A 20,179-nucleotide genomic window follows, 5' to 3' on the forward strand; every position below is an offset into this window, starting at 1 on the left:
CATCCTTCTGTCCCTACCTGTCACAAGATAATGGCTGACAAGGGCTGGGGATGCTGCAGAGGAAAGTCTATAGAACTCCATCGGCAGCCGTGACTACAGCATCCGGAGCTCATCATAACCATGTAAGCAGGAAGCAGTTCTCCAGGGCTCACAAGGGACTGATTGTGTGTCAGGGAGGCACCCTTTGAGGCAGGCTTGAAGGTGCTCTACCTGAGATCACCAAGGGCCTAGTACTGCTGGATGCACTCACAGTAGTCCCATGCAGGCACAGGTAGCTGACGGTGCCCGTGTCCCCAAGCAGAAAGATCCCTGAGGATGTGGCTTTTCCACCCAACAAATTTGATTCTAGAGTCCCCAGTTCAGCCGCTTCTTCCATCCACCTTATCTAACCAGCTATCTCTCCTTGATTACTCAGTAAGTGACCTCTCTCCAGTTTCGTACCAGATGAATATTAAAAGGAAAAGGAAGGACATGACTGCTCTAAGTATGGTGGAGGAGAAAGTTTATTATAGGTATGTGGGAGAGCATAGCCAGAGGCAAGAACATCTGGGGTAGTCCAGAGAGGTCATGACCCTGAACTATGAGGGGAGAGGGCGAGGGGTAGGGAGAGAGAAGAATCAAGAACAGAAGTCAGGAAACCAAAGGTACAAACAGCACAAAGGGTGGATATCCAAAATGTCTGGATTATATAGGGAACAGCCTCTGGGAGAAGGGCAGCTCAGCCCCTGAGCTGAAGAGCTCAGGGTAGAGGGCGGGATATACAAGCCATATCGTGTAACTGGTAGGGACTGAGGGATGCTTCAAGAACCTGGACGCCAGGTCTGCTCTGATAGGTTAAATAGATACCTCAGCTGCTTGTCCTTGGTTTGAAACTTAACAAGAAATAGGTGAGCAAGGTTTATTCTGATTATTTTTTGTTTATTTGTTTTAATGCATCTTTTAAAAATTCCCAATTCCAAGTGCAGGGCATGAACTTGAACCTCAGGCCTGTTCTAAATTTGGTCCTGGCTCCAGAATCTTGGCATGCCAAGAGATGGGGTTGGGGGTGGGAGGTGGGAGGTGGGAAATGGTTTTGCACTGTATGTATGGCTCTTTTGACACCAGAAGGATGTGCCTATGCCATTGCCCTGCTTCGGCTGCTCCTCTGGGAAGCTGGGCCAGGTTACATTGGTTTTCAGCATCCATGCTGCTTTTGACTTCTATGGGGCTTTTATTGCAGTTCCTTTTCTTCTGTGAGAGACAAGCCTTGTGTGGGAAGAAAAGGCACCCCCCCCCCTGACATCTGACATGTTCCGCACTGAGCTGCAGACATCCTTTGGTTAACTTTGGACAAGTGGGGCCCAGCTGTAGAATCCGCTCATGGCCATTCAGCATCCTGGCAGCTAGGAGACACAGTGTCGTGGTCATCATAAGAAGGGCTTGCAAGAAGGGCTTCCATAGCAGGAAACACAACCCAACACAAGAGGACTATTTTGGAAACGGCAGACTACTCATCCAGTGGTTGGTTGCTAGTTGTGATTTGGGAGTGGGGAAAAGACAGAGGAGGCCCTTAGCTGGGGCCCTGGACCTCAAAGAACTTCCTCTCATTAACCCAAAGCTATTGACCGCCTCCGCAGGCTCTTTCTATTAGTGAATTCACCTACTTTCCCACTGTTAGGGCTCCTGGTGGGTGCCACTGGACGCCTACCCTGAAAAGGAAGGCACGTTTTCCCACACACAAGATGGGATTATTTTCAAAAATGGCTCTACAGGTATGACCAAGAGTTTCTGGCTGCCCAGCTGCCCCCTCTACCCAACATACACTTGTCTTTTTCCTGCTCTTTTCCGTGGTCCTGGGGTTTCTAAATCTTGGCAGGAAGACAGTGATTCCTTTGTGCTGGCCTGTTACAATGAGGTAACCAAAGAAATTGAGGCTGTCAGCTGTTACTAATCACTATTCCCCTGCCTGTCGCGGGTCCACTCGCCTCTCCCTCTTGCTCTGCTTAGCACACATAAAGAAGATGAATTACTCTCTGGTTCCTCTTTAAAAAAGCATATTGTGTGGCGCATTCCAATACTGTGAGCAAAGGATGGGCTAATGGGTATCTAAATCACCTCACAGGGGGTCTCGCACCCGCAGCTGGGAGCCTCTGAGACGAGAATTTCAGAGTTGCCCCCTACCACCATTTCCGGTGACCTTGCCGAGAGTGACAGGAAGTCCCTGGGGTGGGCTCCAGAGTAAACAGCATCATCGGAATCACAGGGCTGGATTAGGATCAGAACAGAAGAGAGGGAAAGCGTGGGCACTCAGGGCTCTCACTGCCTGAATAGCTAAGACAGGGCACTTCCAACCTAAGGTTAAGCCAACAGACGCTTTGGCTCTCATATTAGAGGTAGCAATGGCGGACCTCATTTTCCCCTCTCAGCTTCTTCCTATGTAAGTTAAAGAAACCAAACAAGACAATCCTGCCTCATCTAGAGCTGAAGAAAAAGGGCTGTCTGCTTAGTCCTCTCAGTCTAAGAAGAAAAGTGATTTATTTGGCTTTTTCTGCCACTAATAATATTTGTTCGCTCCACTGATTTTTTCATTGACCAATCTTTCAAAAAGAGTGTTTCTCATTTACTTTTCTGAGCTTCATTTTTCTAGGGACCACTGGAGCTCAAAGATGTGTTAACAAGTTTTAGGGGTCAAATTAAAAAAATCAATTATATGCTGTCACAAGCATCAAAGTGTTATGCGCCTGTTGCTCTCAAGGATACAACCTTCCAGAGTTAAACAGCATTCCAGGATAACAAAATGTTATGTTCTTCGATATGATCAGCCATTACTGGGAAGCCAACTTTGTGGCATGAAAATGCTAGTAATTGGGCTGGCAGAGAAAGCTACAGAATCTTTGTCAGCCTTTATGGAGATGATTTAACTCTCATGAATGCTCAAGCCTACAGTCTCAGGAGGCCGGGAGAGAAGGGTTGTCATGACCGCAAGCCATCTTGGGCTCCATGGTCCTTTCTGGGTCAGCTATAGCTACTTAAAGCGACCCTGTCCCAAAATGCAAGAGAGAGAGAGAAAGGGAGAAAGGGAGAGAGAACAAGAGAGAATGTGAGCAAAAGCAAGTTCTGGAGAAATGACTAAGAAAGCTTGGCGCAAGCCTCTTGGTGTATTTTTTTTAAACTCTTTTATTTATGTTTCTCATATCTCTTTCTCCCGACTCCACCCCAATTCCTTCCAACACCCAATACCAGGTAGGAAAAAGGGTTAGTGGGAGGGGGGTGCAGTTCTCTTAGCTGCTTCCTGCTGGTTAGGGTCATTGGGTTCCCTGGAGCTGGTCCAATTCTTGGTTCAGGAGATCCCCAACTTCTTGTCTCACTGCGTCAACAGCAATGAGGAGCCACGGGGAAGCGGCAGCAGCCTTGTTCTTTCTCGGGAGCTCTCCAACACTCTCTGAGCTCTGGCATTTATGCTCTCTCCAGAGTCCTCAGATTTAAGCTATCTGCAGCTGGAAGAGAGCTCCTCTCAGAGGCCCCCGTGAGACAAATAGTTTGCTGCTGTGGACAGTCTGAATCAGTCCCACACCCCACACCAGGGATTAAAACAAAAACATGTTTATATCCTCAGCACAAGGCATAAGGATGAGAACCCAAATTTCTATCCACACACACACACCTCAGAAGCTGGCTACGGGGTTCATTCGGTATTGGCCAACTACTCTGGGCATGAGGCCTAGCCCAGAGCGTGATTGATATGCCCAGTGATACTCCACTTGACAAAATTGATTTTAGCAGGTACCAATTGCAAATGGCTCCTTGGTTAAGCTTGGGGCTCCATGTGTGTTTCCTTTCCTCAGTGCTGGGATTCTGCCTGGTTTGAACCTGTGTAGGTCCAGTGCCTGCTGCTACCGTCTGCGAGCGCGTGTGTGTGCCTCAGTCCTGTTGTGTCTGGAAGATGCTGTTTCCTTGGGGTCATCCATCACTTCTGGCTCCTGCAGTCTTTCTGCCTTCTCTTTTACATCAGTCTCTAAACTTTGAGGGGAAGGGATGGGTGCTCCAAAGACTCTAACTCTCTGCAAATTGTCTAGTTGTGGGTCTCTGAATTAATTCCCATCTACTGTAAACACAAGCTTCTCTGATGAGGGTTGATCAAGGCACTGATTGACGGTATAGCGATATGTCATTAAAACTCATTTTATTAACAAGAAAATTATATCAAAAACCCCTCATTTTATTGTTCTGTTCATCTAGCAGAATAATAGTAGTAGGTTTTCCTTAGGTCCATGACCTGTCTAATCTCGGGTTCTTGGCCACTTTAATGGTTTCAGATATAGATCCCACCTCATGGAGTGTGTCTTAAACCCAATCAAAAAGTGCTTGGTTATTTTTTTGTCTTATTGTTTTTTTTAATTAATTTTGATTTTGGGATTTTTGTTTTTGCTGAAGAAGAGACAGAAATGTGAAGTTGGTTGGGTAGGAAAGTGAAAAATATCTGGGAAGAGTTGAAGAAAGGAAAGAATATGATCAAAATACATTATATGGAAATTAAATTTTTAATTAAAAAAGTTACTATTATATGTCCTTATGCTATGTGCTATGACAGCAAGGAACAAAGACAAGAGGACCACTGAAGCACAGTGATACCAGCCTAGCCCAAAGAATCTCACAAGCATCAGGTTTAGTGAGAGAGCCTGTCTTGGGGATTAAAGCAGAGAGCAACAACCCAGGACACCTTTGGACTCCACATACTCAAGAACCCCCGCCACCCTTCCCCAACAAGCATACACACAAACACACACACATAACACCGGCTTTTTATAGATTAGACAGTACTTGCATATATAACACTCAAAAGCAATTACCTTCTTTATAGGAAATTCCACGAAGTGAAACTTTTCTAAAACCTTTTTCCCTTAGCATAAATGTCTGTAAGATTTCAGTTCAGATGAATTGACCAGACACTGGAAACCAGCATCCTATTCCCTTGACATCCCCTCATGAAAAGAAGCTAGTTCTCAGGTCTGAGGAATAGCCCAGAGTCACAGGCAGTGATGATGAAGAGAAGACCACAGCTTATGGTTCCTTTGTAAAGCCCTGCTGGCAGCTGAGTGGAGATGTTTGTCAACCTGAACCTGAATGACAAATGCACCTTACACTGTGGCCCAGCACATCCATATATATGGGTAGGAAGCTGAAAAGTATCTCCAGAAAATATTGCTCGTCTTTATCACATGCGACATGTTCTAGTATTTTTTGTGCTATTCTCTTCTGATAATTGATTTTTAAAAAAATATGTCATGACCCACTAAATCGATTTCACAACCTGAGAAGTAAGCGCCTCTCCTTTGGAACTCACCTTTTTTTCTCTGTCTACTTCTCCTTTGTTGTTTGTTAATTCACTCACTCTTCAGTCAAATAACAGTTACCCCTGTGTGCCCACCTGAAAGAACACAGCACTCAGAGAAACTAAGACAGGAGTGTGCAGATGCTCTCTCTACTATTGAGCTACAGCCCCAGCCCACCTTATACTTTCCATTTTGAGACAGATGGCCAGGCTGACCTTGAACTTGCAATCCTGAGCTCCCAAGTAACTAGAATTTAGAGGTCTATATTCCACCAGGCCCCGCATGACACAATCATTCTTTACCAACAGTATGAAAACATGAAGGTAGAATTCTGTCGGGTTTTTTTTTTTTTCAACAGTGTAACACAAAATATGTTTGCATAGTGTTAGTCAGGGGTTTAAAATGACTTGCTGGGTGCTACTCCCTAACCACACTGCCCTTTTTCTGTGAGCTTTTGGCACTCTGGTTCCAACCCCTTTGTAGGCAACTGTTTGCCCAATGCTCAGAGGTGGGTAGCTGTCCAAGATACCAGACCCATTTCTCTATCTACTATACAAATATGAAATAAACTATTTTTAGGGTTTAATTTCCCTATCTTTAAAAACCACATCACCTTGTATTCCCATGAATACGGTACATGTTCATCCTTGACTTCTTTGCTGTAAGTCTGCCCATCTTGAAATTCTAGGAGGGCTGGAAACAGGCGGCTTTCATTAGGTGAATGTTTGAGAGTGCATTGTGGAGAAGGGACACAGCTAAAAAGAACTCAAAACTGAAGCAGAACAGTCTTCTTGAATCAGTAGCTGCCATCGCCCTTTTCTATCCCTCCTGGGCCTGGTCCAGGGGCTTTGGAGGAACAATGAAGTGTCATGAGGATACACGGAACAACAATTCAAAACAGAAGGTTTCTTTGGATTTCTTGTCCCAAAACCAGGGACGGGCAGTGTATGGGGAGGCAGACCGAAACACATTCGTAAAGCATAGATTTCTTAGCAGATGAGGGAGTGGAATCCATGAAAACGACAGAGCCTCCAGAGCTTGGCGTTATTTATGTTCCCCTTTAAAATTTGGCCTAAGGCATATTTCATTTATCCAAGTCATACAAAATATTGTATCAAAAGAATTTAATTTACAGTTCAGAGTTCCACATAATACTCCTTCTCTTCCCCCTCCCAAATATCCCATGGTTTTTGGTGCATATTTGTTGTGCTAAACTGATTGCCAAAAGGCTTTCTTCATAAGTTAAAAAAAAAAAAAAGTTTATTCTATATTTGCTTCAAGAAGCAAATTTGCTTCTTATCTTCAAGTGGCTACCACCTAAGACAGACAGGTGTTTGTAGCAATTTTTCAATCTTTGATATTCTAGAACGCACCCTGTTTAATCTCTTTTCAGGACTTAGCTCCTGAGTATGTCAAAGGTTTTCAGAAATGACTGCATGATGACGGCTTATCAAGGAATAGATTTTCAGAAACGAAATCTGCTCAGAGCCAGAAAAGTCAATCATCCTCCACCCTCCCTTACGTCATGCCTGCCTGCTCTGAGCCACTTTCCTGGGAGTGGAGGGTGGGCTTTCACTGCCAGGTCAGCTCTCTAGCTCCTGCTCCCAGTGACCAGGAGTACTCAGCTTGGCCCTGGGGCAGATCTCAGGCACAGAGAGGAACTGAACCGAGGACTCGAAGGTCGGGAAAGTCAGCAGTGGTAGCAAGCGTTATGTGGGCAACTGGCGAAAGCAGGTGGGGCAGGAAGATGGTCTTTCAGAGGCGTGTTTTCGATTTTGCCACTTAACAAAATAAAATAAATCTTGCAGCTTATTAGCTGTGAAACAAAACCGTATCTGCTTTGTGCCATGTCATGGAATGAAATAAACATACACTCGTTAGAACTTTATGGACGAGTCTGTGGGTGAACGTAAAGGTTAATTCAAAATATGCAAAACATACGGGTGTGTTGTACCTGGAGGAGCCGTCCCACACCTTAGCCAGAACACAATATAGGATTTCTTTGGATGCCAGGATTTTGGTGGCAAGGCTCTTTTGCTGATAAAGATGTTGGGATGTCAATGAGCAAAAAAAGAGAGAGAGAGAGACCGGTGAGATTGCTATCTTTACAACTCTCTCTGGACTGTTTTTCAGACATGTTAGATGAATACATGGCTGTGGTAACACACCCCATACTCAAGTGACTTTCCATCTCCCCATGGCCTCAATGACCTGTTTCCCCCTATATTTTAAACTGAATGGCAAGAATCTATGCAAACTTTCCCTCTGTAAACAGTTGAGACATTCCTGCCAAAGATCTCTCTTCTACAAAGTGATTTAGTACCTTCATCTCGCCACAGACTCTCTTCGCATGTGTTTAGTCTCTGCGGTGGAACTTGGGCTCTCATATTTCATCACGTGGGAGAGAGAGGATGGTTACAGAGTTCAGGTGTGGGGCAGGAAGAACCATCCCTGCTCACTTGAGGTCTTGTCTTCCAGAGTTCTCTTATCATTTTCATGGCCCCAGTAGTTTCAGGGCCATTGTGTGAGGAACAAATTGTACGCCTCTGCCTGGCTGTAACCAGGCAGATACGATACGTAACCTTGTTCTTGATAGAGTCTTTAGTTTTACCAGCTGGACTGAGTATTCCAGGAGCAGAAGTGAGCAAGTGCTCCTGTGTGGGGCGTCAGACTCCCTGCAGAACTTCCCTGGAGAAATGCTTTCTGAAGGCATCTTTGGTTGAAACAATAGCAGCTTATCTTCTTTCAAAACTAAAGGGACAGTGTGCAAAAGTGGGCAAGACCTCTCCTTTGCTTACGGGTTCTCATTTTGTCCTCATTGCTAGGAAAATGCCTTCTGACGGTTGTGGTCATTATTTCAGAATTAGAAAGTATGAAAAGAGAGTTTTGTTTTTTGTTTTTTGTTTTGTTTTGTTTTGTTTTTTTATCCAGAGCATTTTTTTTTTTTTTTTTTTTTTTTACTTATAAACCATTTCCTGACTATTTACTGTCCCTACAGCTGTGGGTACAGTGATAACATTCCCATCTCTCTGGCCAGGGTGGGGGAGGGGTATGGAAGCCTCCTCCTCTGTTTGCAACTTTGGACCCAGCGCAATCTTGACCACCAGTGTTCTCTCTAAATAGCTTATAGGTTGGCAGTCATGGGCAGAAGCATCAGAGAAGACATCCAAGAAGGACTACAGGATAGGAGGCAAAGGAAGAGAAGCCTCCTCTGAGAGGAGGAAAATCCTGCCACCTGGTACCTTCTAGCGGATATCAGCCATTGCACTTCCACCACTCACCAAGTGGACAGGGGAAGATCCGGAAGAATGATGTAGCTCAGTGCTGTCAAGTCAGGCAATCCTGCTAGAGCATGGGCCCCTTTGTGGCACTACGATCGCAATTATAGCAAAGATATCTTGGCACATGAAATCAGACTTGAGAGTGAAAGTGGGGATGAACACGTCTGCTGAGAACAGATTAGCACAATTATAATTATTTGAAGCGCTGAGTGGTGCCATTCCAGCAAATGGATACTTAACCCTGGCTTTCAAGGATAAGAGGTCAAGTTCATGAAGCCAGTCAGCCTCCTCATCTGTGAGGGCTGATGTTGGTTGTCTCAGGGGCAACATGTTTACCAAATATAGCTACAAAAGGTCTAAGTTTGAGTCCCTAGTCCATTCTACTTGCTAGTCACTAAAATCTTAAACCTTAGTTGATATTAAGTAAATGCTTATGGAAGTTATAAATAATACAATTAAAATATTATTGGAATTATAAATTGAAAGTCATAACTTCAATCCCTTCTTCAATACTTTTCTATCAACATTTTTAGGCAAATCTAACCAGTTACTTTTTTTCAATACTTATCCTAAATATGTTTGTCTAAATGTGGGCACTGGTATCTTTGAAATACACTGAGGGGTCTGAAGAGATGGCTCAGTAGTTAAAAGCATTGGCTGCTCTTCTACAAGACCCAAGTTCAACTCCCATCAGCACACAATTGTCTAGAATTCCAGCTCCAGGGAATTCAACATCCTCAGGTAGACACACGTGTAGCCATACACCAAAGCACATAAAATAAAAATAATAAAATCACTTAAACAAATACACTACTATCTTTTTTTTTTTTTTTTTTTCCTGAGACAGGCTGTGTAGCCTTGGCTGTCCTGGACTCACTTTGTTGACCAGACTGTTCCCGAACACACAGAAATCTGCTTGCCTTTGCCTCCCCTAGTGCTGGGATTACAGGCGTGTGCAGCGTGCCCAGCTACTATCTTTTAATACATTTACAAAAATACAATTTAAATAGTTAATCCTGGGGCTGGCCAGATGGACCAGCAGTTAAGAGTACTTTCAGATCTTCCAGAAGAGACTCAAGTTCCCACCATCCACACTGGGCAGCTTACAACTGCCAGGAAATCTAGCTCCTGGGACTCTGATGCCCTCTTCTGCCTCTGTAAGCACTCATTCACACACACACACACACACACACACACACACACACATACAAATAAATTTTAAAAAACAGTAAATAAAATAGTCTAATTAGATTATATAATAATTAGATTTCAGTATTGAGATAGGATTGGAGAGGATAAACACAGGAAGTGGAGAAACAACTAAGGAAACGGGAGACCCTGTTATTACAGCTTCATTAGTCTATGGGGTTTTCTGTTCCCATTGTTTTACCGATGAACAAGCTGAGGTACGTCCCATTAGCTTGCACCATCAGGAGCCCTTAAAACCGAACATCCTTTTCACCTTGATTAACACTTAGACTTTACCTAATTGAACATGTCTTGAAAACAAGGAGGTTTTTTCTTTTTACATGAGGCCTGTAGGACAAGGAAGAAGACAGGGTACAAAAATGAGAACTCCACAAAAAAAAAAAAAAAAAAAAAAAAAAAAAAAAAAAAAAAAAAAAAAAACAAAAAAAAAAAAAAAAAAAAAAAAAAAAAAAAAAAAAAAAAAAAAAAAGAAAAGAAAAAAAAAACACCTTTTTTCAGCTTTATTAAGTGAGATGAAATAAAACAGCAGAGAAGCAATATGAGAACTTTAGCTTTTAGGACACAAATGTTTGCCTGAAATACAAATTGAAAATAGACTGGCAAGTGCTCGTAATTAAAACAGATGTTACCTAAAAGACACCCAGGAGACTCACAAAACACATCGAGAATAATAATTCTTCACAAGGAATTCAGTGGCAGGCTATGTATGTCACTCACTACAGTGCCTGGACCCAGATAAACTTAGACCCTCCTGATGGAAATCTTTTCAAGTAATACTTACACACACACACACACACACACACACACACACACACACACTACTTACACGTGTAAGTTCCCCAGCTAACAATAATTGGGAGAGGAAATTAATTGCACCTCAAGCTTTTAGGAAGCTGGTGTTACTTGGCCACATGAACTCAACTTCTGGGGTAGAACATGGGTGATCACGTGTTCACTGACCAAGTCTCACCAGTAGGTGTTTCTGGGAGGACTGAGGGAGAGCAAGTGTAGAACCCATCATCTTCCACTGCAGAATCCCCTCGGACTGACTTCCTGAAAATCTTCTGTTTGCCTTCCCCAGGAATGGCGGCCCTAGATAGTAAGGCGTCAGGGAAGATGGGGATGCGAGCCGTAGTCTATTACATGACCACCACCATCATTGCTGTGGTGATTGGCATACTCATTGTCATCATCATCCATCCGGGGAAGGGCACAAAGGAAAACATGTACAGAGAAGGTAAAATTGTGCAAGTGACCGCCGCAGATGCCTTCCTGGATTTAATCAGGTATGTCCTTGGAAACCGTCCCTCTTCGTTTTGTTTGTTTGTTTTTTTTTGGGGGGGGGCAACCAAACTCTTGAAAAGGAATCTTGACAGAACCAGCCTTGCCAGGCTTGAAATGGAAGTCACATCCCTGCTGTTTTCCTCTTGCCGAAGTTGGTATCGGAGATAATATCTTCAGTCCCACATAAGAGATGTGAGAGGAACAAGATGTGGATGAGCTAGAGAGCCCTGCAGTAGGGGTCAAAAACCTAAGTTTTCTCCACTGTGCAGCTCACCATGGGATAACTGGATAATTCTTAATTTTCTTTCCCCAAGTCTTGTTCTGTAAGGCTAGTTTTTAGCACAGTATGACCTGTTCCTTAGACCCCCCAGTTTAACATTAGTAGTCTCTGTCTTGTCCATTGCAAACAGCAGCGACCTGGCTCAGCAGTGACTTTAGTGTTCACTTGACCACTCCTGACTAGAGCTGCTCCTTTTATACTATTTGCAAAGAAAGTATTTGGCACATTAGAAAAAAAAAAAAAAAAAAAAAAAATGAAGGATGCTCTTCAGTGGTGTTTTATAAACACACTAGACACTGATTGCAAGTGAGCCTCAGCTAACACTTAGAGTTGCTGACTGTCAGAGTAAGTCAAAGTTTGAGCCTGGAGTTTTCCTTCTTTCTCGCATTCCACGCCTGCCCTTGCATCAGTCGAGTCCTAGCAAGAGGCACACTACATCTACAAAAGGGACTTTGAAAGTCAGAACACGGTGTGGAATATAATCTCAGACTGTGGCAGGAGAAGCATGAATTCCAGGCCTGCCTCACCTGGGCTACATGGCAAGACCCTGTAAACAGATTCTGGGAGGCTCCAGCTTATAACCAAACAAGTAGGAATGTGTTTGTCATCCCCCGTGGCTGTAAAGGGACGCAGGAAGGAAACTGTTAGCAGACCCCAGGAAGAGCTGCAGCCATGGGAACAGGCCTCAGAGTAGGAGCTCTAGCTACAACGAGGCGGGGGGGGGGGGGGGGCTTCAATCCAACTGGAGCAAGGTGCTGATGGAATATGGATATGGACTTTTTTCCCTCACTGCTTTGTAAGTGTCAGCTTCCCTGAAAAATACCAATTGTATCATCCATACCTACGGACAACCAGGCATCCATTTTCAAGTCACAGTATCTTTCCATTTGCTGCTTGGTTCGATGCGTTCTTTTCTTTAGACACAGTGAAACTGTTTAAGGAACCAAGCTGCTACTGGGGAAGCCTCGTAAATGACTGCTCTTTTCTTTGCAGGAACATGTTCCCTCCCAATCTGGTGGAAGCCTGCTTTAAACAGGTAAACGCTCTCCCACTACCAAGTCACCGTTTAAATTCTTTGGGGGAGGTGGGTGGTGGAAAGACGGCTCAGTGGTTAAGAGCACGGATAGCTGTTCCAGAGAACCCCACTTTGGTTTCCAGCGCCCATGTCCAGTGGCTCACACCACCAGTAACGTCAGCTCCAGTAGATCTGACACCCCAGACCTCTTCAGGCACCTGCATCCATACGCACATACCCATACTCAGACACACACACACACACACACACTTAAAAATGAAATTTAAATTCCATTTGGACATATCAAGCCAGCAGGACCCTCTTCTGCCTTCTCATTTCTCTGCAGTAAGAACTACTTCTCTGGCCAACCATATGGAAAGCACCAGGATTACCTGGGTCTTTTACTTGCATCAAAGTTGGCCTCGTGGCCAGGCACACCCATTTTGCACACCAACAGCACACTGAGTCTACATTATTTTTAAGAGGACTAATTGGGAGGCCCTCTCTTTCTTCCCCTCCTTGTGCTCCCGTGCAAAAACTCACCAAAGCAAGCAAGTTCAAATATAAATAAGTACATTAACAACTTGCTTTAAAGTTAGACAGACTATTCTAGTTTCTGGGCTTGACTTAAAAACCATTGACCTACTAATTCAAAGTCTAGGAAGAGCCTTAGGGACGCTAAAGAAAAGCCACATCAGAAAGGAATGGTGTCATCATTTTTGGAATGCCCGCTAGGTGCCAAGCACCAATGTTATATTTAGTCCTCACATGAACATGGTATCAACATTTTCATTTCACCAGTGAGGCCGCTCATTTACGGGAATAGGGGATTGCGTAATAAGCACAAGTTCTCACAAGTAGTAAATGGCAGGCCCAGAATTCAGACCCACATGTTCCTCTTCCTACTACTCCAGGCTGCTTCCTGGAAATGGACCCAGAGACTCCACCTGGAGACCATGGTGAGGTCAAGCGCCTTGGGCTTGACCTAAGATCTAAGCAGTTCTTGGCTTTCTGCACGGTGCATACAAGTATCTTTTAGCATTAGAAATATCATTCTTCCTACCCTCACTTGATTAGAAAAGCTCTGTTGTCCAAGCTGTAAAAGGGGAAACACAGAACACACTAAACGCTGCTTCCCGAACACTCCTCCATGTGGCGTCGATTCACCTAACCTTTTTACTTAAGACACAAAATAAACCCAACCCTGGCCTTGCGGAGTACTGGGTTTTAAGCATGTAAGACACCGTCTTCCCCCGCCCCGCCCCCTGAGACTATTTGTGAAAGTTAATGCACAACAAGATTGCAAGATCCAAACTCACACTTTCTTAAAAACAAAAAGCCAACGGAAGGCAGGAGGAACACAAGTCCAAGGCTGGCCTGGGCTACAGTGTGAGTTCAAGCATATCCTGGGTGATTTAATAAGGCAGTGTCTCAAAGCATAAAGCAAAAGGCAAGCAAACTATCTTAGCTTGAAAAGGTACTTGCCCCAAGCCTGATGACCTGGGACCCACGAGTTGGAAGGAGAGAAATAACTCTCCTAAATTTTTCTACGACCACCATGGTCTGTGCCCCACCCCCAGTAGATAAATAAATGCAACAACCTTTTTTGTTTCTCTGTGTAGCCCTGGCTTTCCTGGAAATCTCTTTGTAGATCAGCCTCACCTCGAACTTACAGAGATCTACCTGCCTCTGCCTCCCGAGTGTGGCAAACACAACTAAATTTTAATCGTTCAGTTGAACATATTTAATGATAATTAAGTATTTAATGAATTTCAATAATTACAAATAAATAATATTTAAATTAAATATATAATAAAAAGAGGGGTGCAGCGTGCTTACAAAGCACAGGCAAGACCCTAAGGTTAGTTCCCAGAACCACGAAAGCCAAAAAATGCTCAGGCGGCCAAAAATTTCCTAATTCAAGAACTACAATAACAATGAATAATAAATCCTTTCAATGTGACAAAGCATCCCAGCATCGTGAGTCTGTCTGCTCGTGAGTGGGCAATGTGTGATATCAAAAATGCTGATTTCTAGATCTGTTAGAGGAGGAAAGTGCTGAACTTTACAGACTCACACTGACTTTGGGTGCTTTTGCAAGGCTGTGAGGGGGAGGCAAATGCATTGCCCTAAGATCTATTTGGCTTAGACTAGAATGCAAATAAGGCTGCAGTTTCTGAGTAGGCTTAACTGTGTGTAAGGGGAAAGAGTAGAAGGGCTTAAAACAAAATGACCAGGCTTGAAATTGTGCCCCAGAGACTCCACAAATCCACAAACACCCAAGAGTGAAGTGAGCGAGAACTGACTGTAATAGAATTTTATGTTTTTTTTTTTTTTTAATTACCAAAAAATCCACGGTATTGACAGCTGACCACGTCCTTGTTTGGAGACTGGTTTCCCAAAGACCAGAATGTCTCCTGCTCATCCCTGGTACAAAAATAGCCAAGCACTCACTTGTGGCCCTGCCTTCCTCCCTAGATTCTAAACCCAGTCAGCATTCACACACTGGTGCTCTCCTGTCAACACTATCAAGGCCAGGGCGGGCATTTCACTTTTCTGGAGATCAAAGGGGGATAGACTTGACTTCGGCCACGGCAAGTTCTCAGCATTTGCTGACTGGTCTATGCAGGAGCTACTGGGGGGAAAGGGCAGGGCGTGGCTCAGGAGAGAAGCGACACGAAAGACTTGGAGCAAGCGGGTTATCATTACCAATTGCCAAGCGGGGAGCTATTAAGAATTGGTGTTTATAACACCAGGAGTGACTTAAAGACTGGTCATTTGAGGATTTATTATTTTTTTTTCTCCTATCCCCTGAAGTTTGTAGCGCAGTCCAACCCTGAAGTCAATTATCAATAAATACCTTAATGATATACTTTACATGTTACATAATGATGCCCCTTGTGGTGCTTAATTTGGTCATTGCCACAACCCTGTGAGGTAAAATCCTTGTTTATCCTGTTCCACAGCTGTGAGATAGGAAATGAAGGACGTTAGACTATTTCTATGCATGATCTTCATAGAAGGCAAAAGGACTCAAGAATATTTGAGTTTGTGGCTCTCTGAAAATCTCATTGTAGTCAAGGTTTCAGAAGAAAGCAGGTCTGCGTATGTTGAGTCTGACATCCTTAGCCAGATATCCCGCCTTGTTGCAATTTGTCATGTACTTGGGCATGTGTGTGTGTTGTGATTCATACACTGTATTTCAGTGTGTATGCTGGTGTTGAGAAACAGGGACTTGCCCCAAATTAGACAGATCATACATAGATAGGTCTATAGATACTGTCTATAACACCATCCTTTAAATACAAAACAGCATATACCATCATGGAAAATTTGGACAACAAGGAAGTGTTAAAATCACTTAATTCCTATTTTGCTTCTTATTTCTAAGTTTAAAACAAGCTATGAGAAGAGAAGCTTTAAAGTACCCATCCAGTCGAATGAAACACTGCTGGGTGCCGTGATCAGCAATGTGTCCGAGGCCATGGAGACGCTCACCCGGATCCGGGAGGAGATGGTGCCGGTTCCCGGATCTGTGAATGGGGTCAATGCCCTGGGTCTGGTTGTCTTCTCCATGTGTTTCGGCTTTGTGATTGGAAACATGAAGGAGCAGGGGCAAGCGCTGAGGGAGTTCTTCGACTCTCTGAACGAAGCCATCATGAGATTGGTAGCGGTGATAATGTGGTAATGTATCTCCTTGCGAGCTCCCACAGTTCATCCCGTGCTGAGAAAGACTCCACCAACATGAATCACTCGCAGCCACCTCTCTGTGGCAGCCACAAGAAAGGTGTATTTCTGGCCTGTCAGGGGCCCTGAACCTAAACTCCCTTCCTTGTCTTGAAAAGGTTTGAGTCTCCTACCCCATCCACCCACTTTACACGTATTCATTCACACAGTTAGTGAGTTGCTACTTTATGATAAGAATAGGGTCCGAGGCACAGCAGCGGCAGCAGGGAAGGGCAGGCAAGGCTACTCGGGATCTCACCCATCTTTAAGTGGGACAAACGATGAACAAGCAAATAAATATCATAAATGATTCCTGAGTCATAAGTGTGCTAAAAAAAAAAAAAAAGTAAAACAGGAGAGAGGGCATCCTGTTTGCTTTGGGTGGTACAGAAAGGCTGGAGGCGACTCTTTGCTCAGATCAGAATGACTAGGCAGATCCAGTTTTAAAAAAAGAACATTCCCAGTAGAAGAAACACAGGCCCCAGATTTGGCGGCGGAGGGTGGGGGTGGGGGGATGAGTTCACCCTTCTGTTTGAACCATAAGAAAAAAAATATATGTGGCCGAGTTGTAGCAGCATCCAGGAGGACTCAAAGAAAGTATCATGGACTGCTAAGCCACTACTTATAACAAAACTTTCTTTAATAAAATTTCAGAGCAGGAGACAAAAGGAAAGACTAAATCCAAATCGGGAGAGCATTCTCTCTGGAAAGTGAACTCCCCCAGCCTTGCTTGGTGGAGGCCTTGTGTAGGAGTTGCTTTTCTTTTCATTTTAATATCTGGGGTCCTTCTTGGCACTTGGGACAGGAAGGCATCAATCGCTAAGAAAAGCATTCACTCACCAACATGATTAAAAATATCCTTTGTCTCTAATGCCCCCGAAGCCCATAGAAATCCACTTTTTAGGAGTTTGCACAAGACGAATATGAACTTGGCACCAAGACAGGTCGGAATGTGGTCCCCACAGGAGCCTGCAACTGGAAGGCTCCTTTGAAGTCCTGGCTGGGCTGAAAGTGGACATTTATCTTCATGTTATTAAAATGCCTCCATCTTTCACGTCTTCTATGAAAGGAGCCCATTCAAGGCCACTGAATGAACCTCACATGTAGCTTTTCTAGCTATACATTTGCCTACACACTCAACATTGAATTATTACATTTATGAGAACAGGTACTTCTGTGATTTCCTGGCCTGCAATCTTTTTTTTTTTTAAGGACCTTTGAAAGAAACATTGTATTTCTCCAGTTGCAGCAAGCCCCCCACAGTTCCCAGCAGACCCTTCTCCTTAAGGAAGATTGGCTTCTGTCTTTGGCAGCCTGTTTCGTTGTAGCTTAGTATACACATCACACAAAGGGAGGTGAAGGTCTTTGGGCAAGTAGGGTTGGTTCAGTGTGTGTGAGTCATTGCCGGGTCAGCTGCCCATTCTTGCAGGGGCCATGAGTAACAGCCTGTGGATAATTACTTAATTCGAATGCCTATAACCTGACTGCAGTTGGACATCCACACACTTTATTAATTTTAATAGCTCTGGGTTTGTTTTATGGTCTTCTATTTATGGCAAGTGGTACTAGTATTTAGTTTGCATAGTAACATAAAATTTCCTGTGAGAGGAAATTTACCTAAGTATGAGAGGTGACTTGAAGAAAACTACTGAGTAGATTTTAAGTGGAACGTATCTGTGGAAGAAAGCAATGAAAGCATCCCCACACCAGTCCTTCCCAGCCTTCCCGGTGCCACCAGCCTTTAATACAGTTTCTCAGGTCGTGATGACCCCCCCAACCAAAAACTTATTTTCTTTGCTACATCGTAACTGTGATGTTGCTACTGTTACAAATCCTAATGCAAATGTCTGTGCTCTCTGATGGTCTTAGGTGACCCCTGTGAAAGGTTGTCTGGCACCTACAGGGGTCGCTACCCACAGGTTGAGTAAGAGTGCTCGCTGCATAGCTAACACACTGGCATGACATAGCATGGCATAGCATGCTTCCTGCTTCAGCTTGGGAGGCAGACTGTGGTACAAAAAATATTCTAGAGTGTGATATTAGTGTAATGTCTTTTTCCAGGTGCTTAGCAGGAGTCAAGAGAGATTAGGAATTGCAGGTATCTGAAGACCCAAATAGGGACCCAATTGTGTTTAGGAAAATGGAGACCAAAAATTCTTCTTCCTAAGGGCTAAGGCCAGTGGAAATGGGATGGGGTGTCCTAGAGCAATTCAGAATAAAAAGAAGGCCCAATTTAGAAATGTCCCAGGAACTGTGTATTTTAAACAGGGAAGAATGACAGCTGTAGTTTTTTACAGGTCTTAGTTTGGACCTTTTTGTTTCTTTCTCTCCTACCGGGTAATTTACACGCAACAACTTCTAGAAAACCAAACTTCCAACTGCGCATGTGTTGCTTTGCTGCAGGTACGCACCTCTGGGCATCCTCTTCTTGATCGCAGGGAAGATTGTTGAGATGGAAGACATGGGTGTGATTGGGGGGCAGCTTGCCATGTACACGGTGACAGTCATTGTCGGCCTCCTCATCCACGCTGTCATCGTCCTGCCGCTCCTCTACTTCCTGGTAACCCGGAAGAACCCCTGGGTTTTCATTGGAGGGTTGCTTCAAGCGCTCATCACAGCTCTAGGGACCTCCTCAAGGTATGTGCATGTGCGTGGCTTACTCCTCTAAGAAGTTTATCTAAACCTTTACCTTGAGCCTGAGCCTCTTGGGTTAGGGCTAAGTAGAGGCATTTTTAAATTTCAGGAATATTGAATTGGCTTTTTCACCTCTGAAACTGATCATACCTCCTTGGGACCCAGCCAGTGGCTATCTTTAAATCCATTGGGGGGGAGGACAAAGGGAAAGGAAAGAGTCCTTTCCCATGCACTGGCTCCTATCTTTCACTGACATCTGCCTGAGAGAAAAAGGGGGAAATGATGTGGCCCAGGCATCTGTGGCATGGAAATAACCATAAGCAACACCTCCTCGAGAATCCGGGCACAGAAGGGCAGCCAAGGGGCCCTGTGAGGGCACCACACTCCTCCTCTCCAATTTAGAGAAGTACTGACTTGGGACATGAGAGAGGAAGGAACTATCTGTGCAAAACACCAGAGACAAAACACAGAGCTGTTAGGGAGGACAGTCAGCTGACATGCCCTGTTTTGCTGTCCTCAGTTCTGCCACCCTACCCATCACTTTCAAGTGCCTGGAAGAGAACAATGGTGTGGACAAGCGCATCACCAGATTCGTGCTCCCCGTGGGGGCCACTATTAACATGGATGGGACTGCCCTCTATGAGGCTCTGGCTGCCATTTTCATCGCTCAAGTTAACAACTTTGACCTGAACTTTGGACAGATTATTACAATAAGGTACCAGGGAAGATTTCTACCCACCGTTTTCTTTAGAATGGTTTTAACAGATGAGAGGATGAGTGAGGTTGGGTGAGGAAGTTGACTGGGAAGGGGATCACACACAAATAGCAGGTTGGAGTTGGAGGGCGCAGTTTGGGGTTTAGATGAATCTATTTTTCAGCTCTCTAACTTCAGGTGTAGATATTCATTCGAATAATACAGAAGTGTATGGCCTGGAAAGGGTGATTCACCTGTTACCATATCACTCAAAATCTTTCTGTAGGTAACCGTTGTCCATGATAGATTCCCAAAGACCTTTTCCAGTGCCAGGATGTGTGCACATTTCATTTTAGTAATTAACCATGCTACACATACCACGTACAATACAGAACTCACAGATACGTGTAGCTCATATTTTAGAATATCTATAAAATAAAGTATCTACAGGATAAAATATCTACAAAATATATAGTATAAATAATTCTGTTTTAAAAACTAAATTATTCTGCAATTTTGAAAACATTAAACTATGTCTATAGGCAATATTGGAAAAGGAAAATACTGAAAACTGGATTAACTTACTCTCAGCTGGATGTTTAGGCACTATAAGATATACAAGTAAGATCATAAGCAGATCATACAAGTAAGGCTGAGGGCTCAATTTTATGGAGAATCATTTAACTGATATTTAAACTGTTCAGTGAAAAGTAACTTTCCTTTTTGTGCTCTTCTCCAATCTCC

At 43.9% G+C, this 20,179-nt stretch overlaps 1 protein-coding gene across 1 annotated transcript in view; it reads left to right on the forward strand.

Annotated features, from left to right (window-relative positions):
* The window catches only part of Slc1a3 (solute carrier family 1 member 3), a 75,210-nt gene that overhangs the window by 48,405 nt on the left and 6,626 nt on the right, over positions 1–20,179 (forward strand). Inside the window, exons 4-8 of the mRNA XM_055601050.1 lie at positions 10,884–11,088; positions 12,360–12,402; positions 15,773–16,065; positions 18,511–18,744; positions 19,262–19,456. Coding sequence (XP_055457025.1) covers positions 10,884–11,088; positions 12,360–12,402; positions 15,773–16,065; positions 18,511–18,744; positions 19,262–19,456 — 970 coding nt within the window. The remainder of the gene's footprint in view (positions 1–10,883; positions 11,089–12,359; positions 12,403–15,772; positions 16,066–18,510; positions 18,745–19,261; positions 19,457–20,179) is intronic.

Source organism: Psammomys obesus, unplaced genomic scaffold (genome assembly GCF_907164565.1).
Source record: "Psammomys obesus unplaced genomic scaffold, mPsaObe1.curated_primary_1811, whole genome shotgun sequence".
Taxonomy (NCBI): Eukaryota; Metazoa; Chordata; class Mammalia; order Rodentia; family Muridae; genus Psammomys; species Psammomys obesus.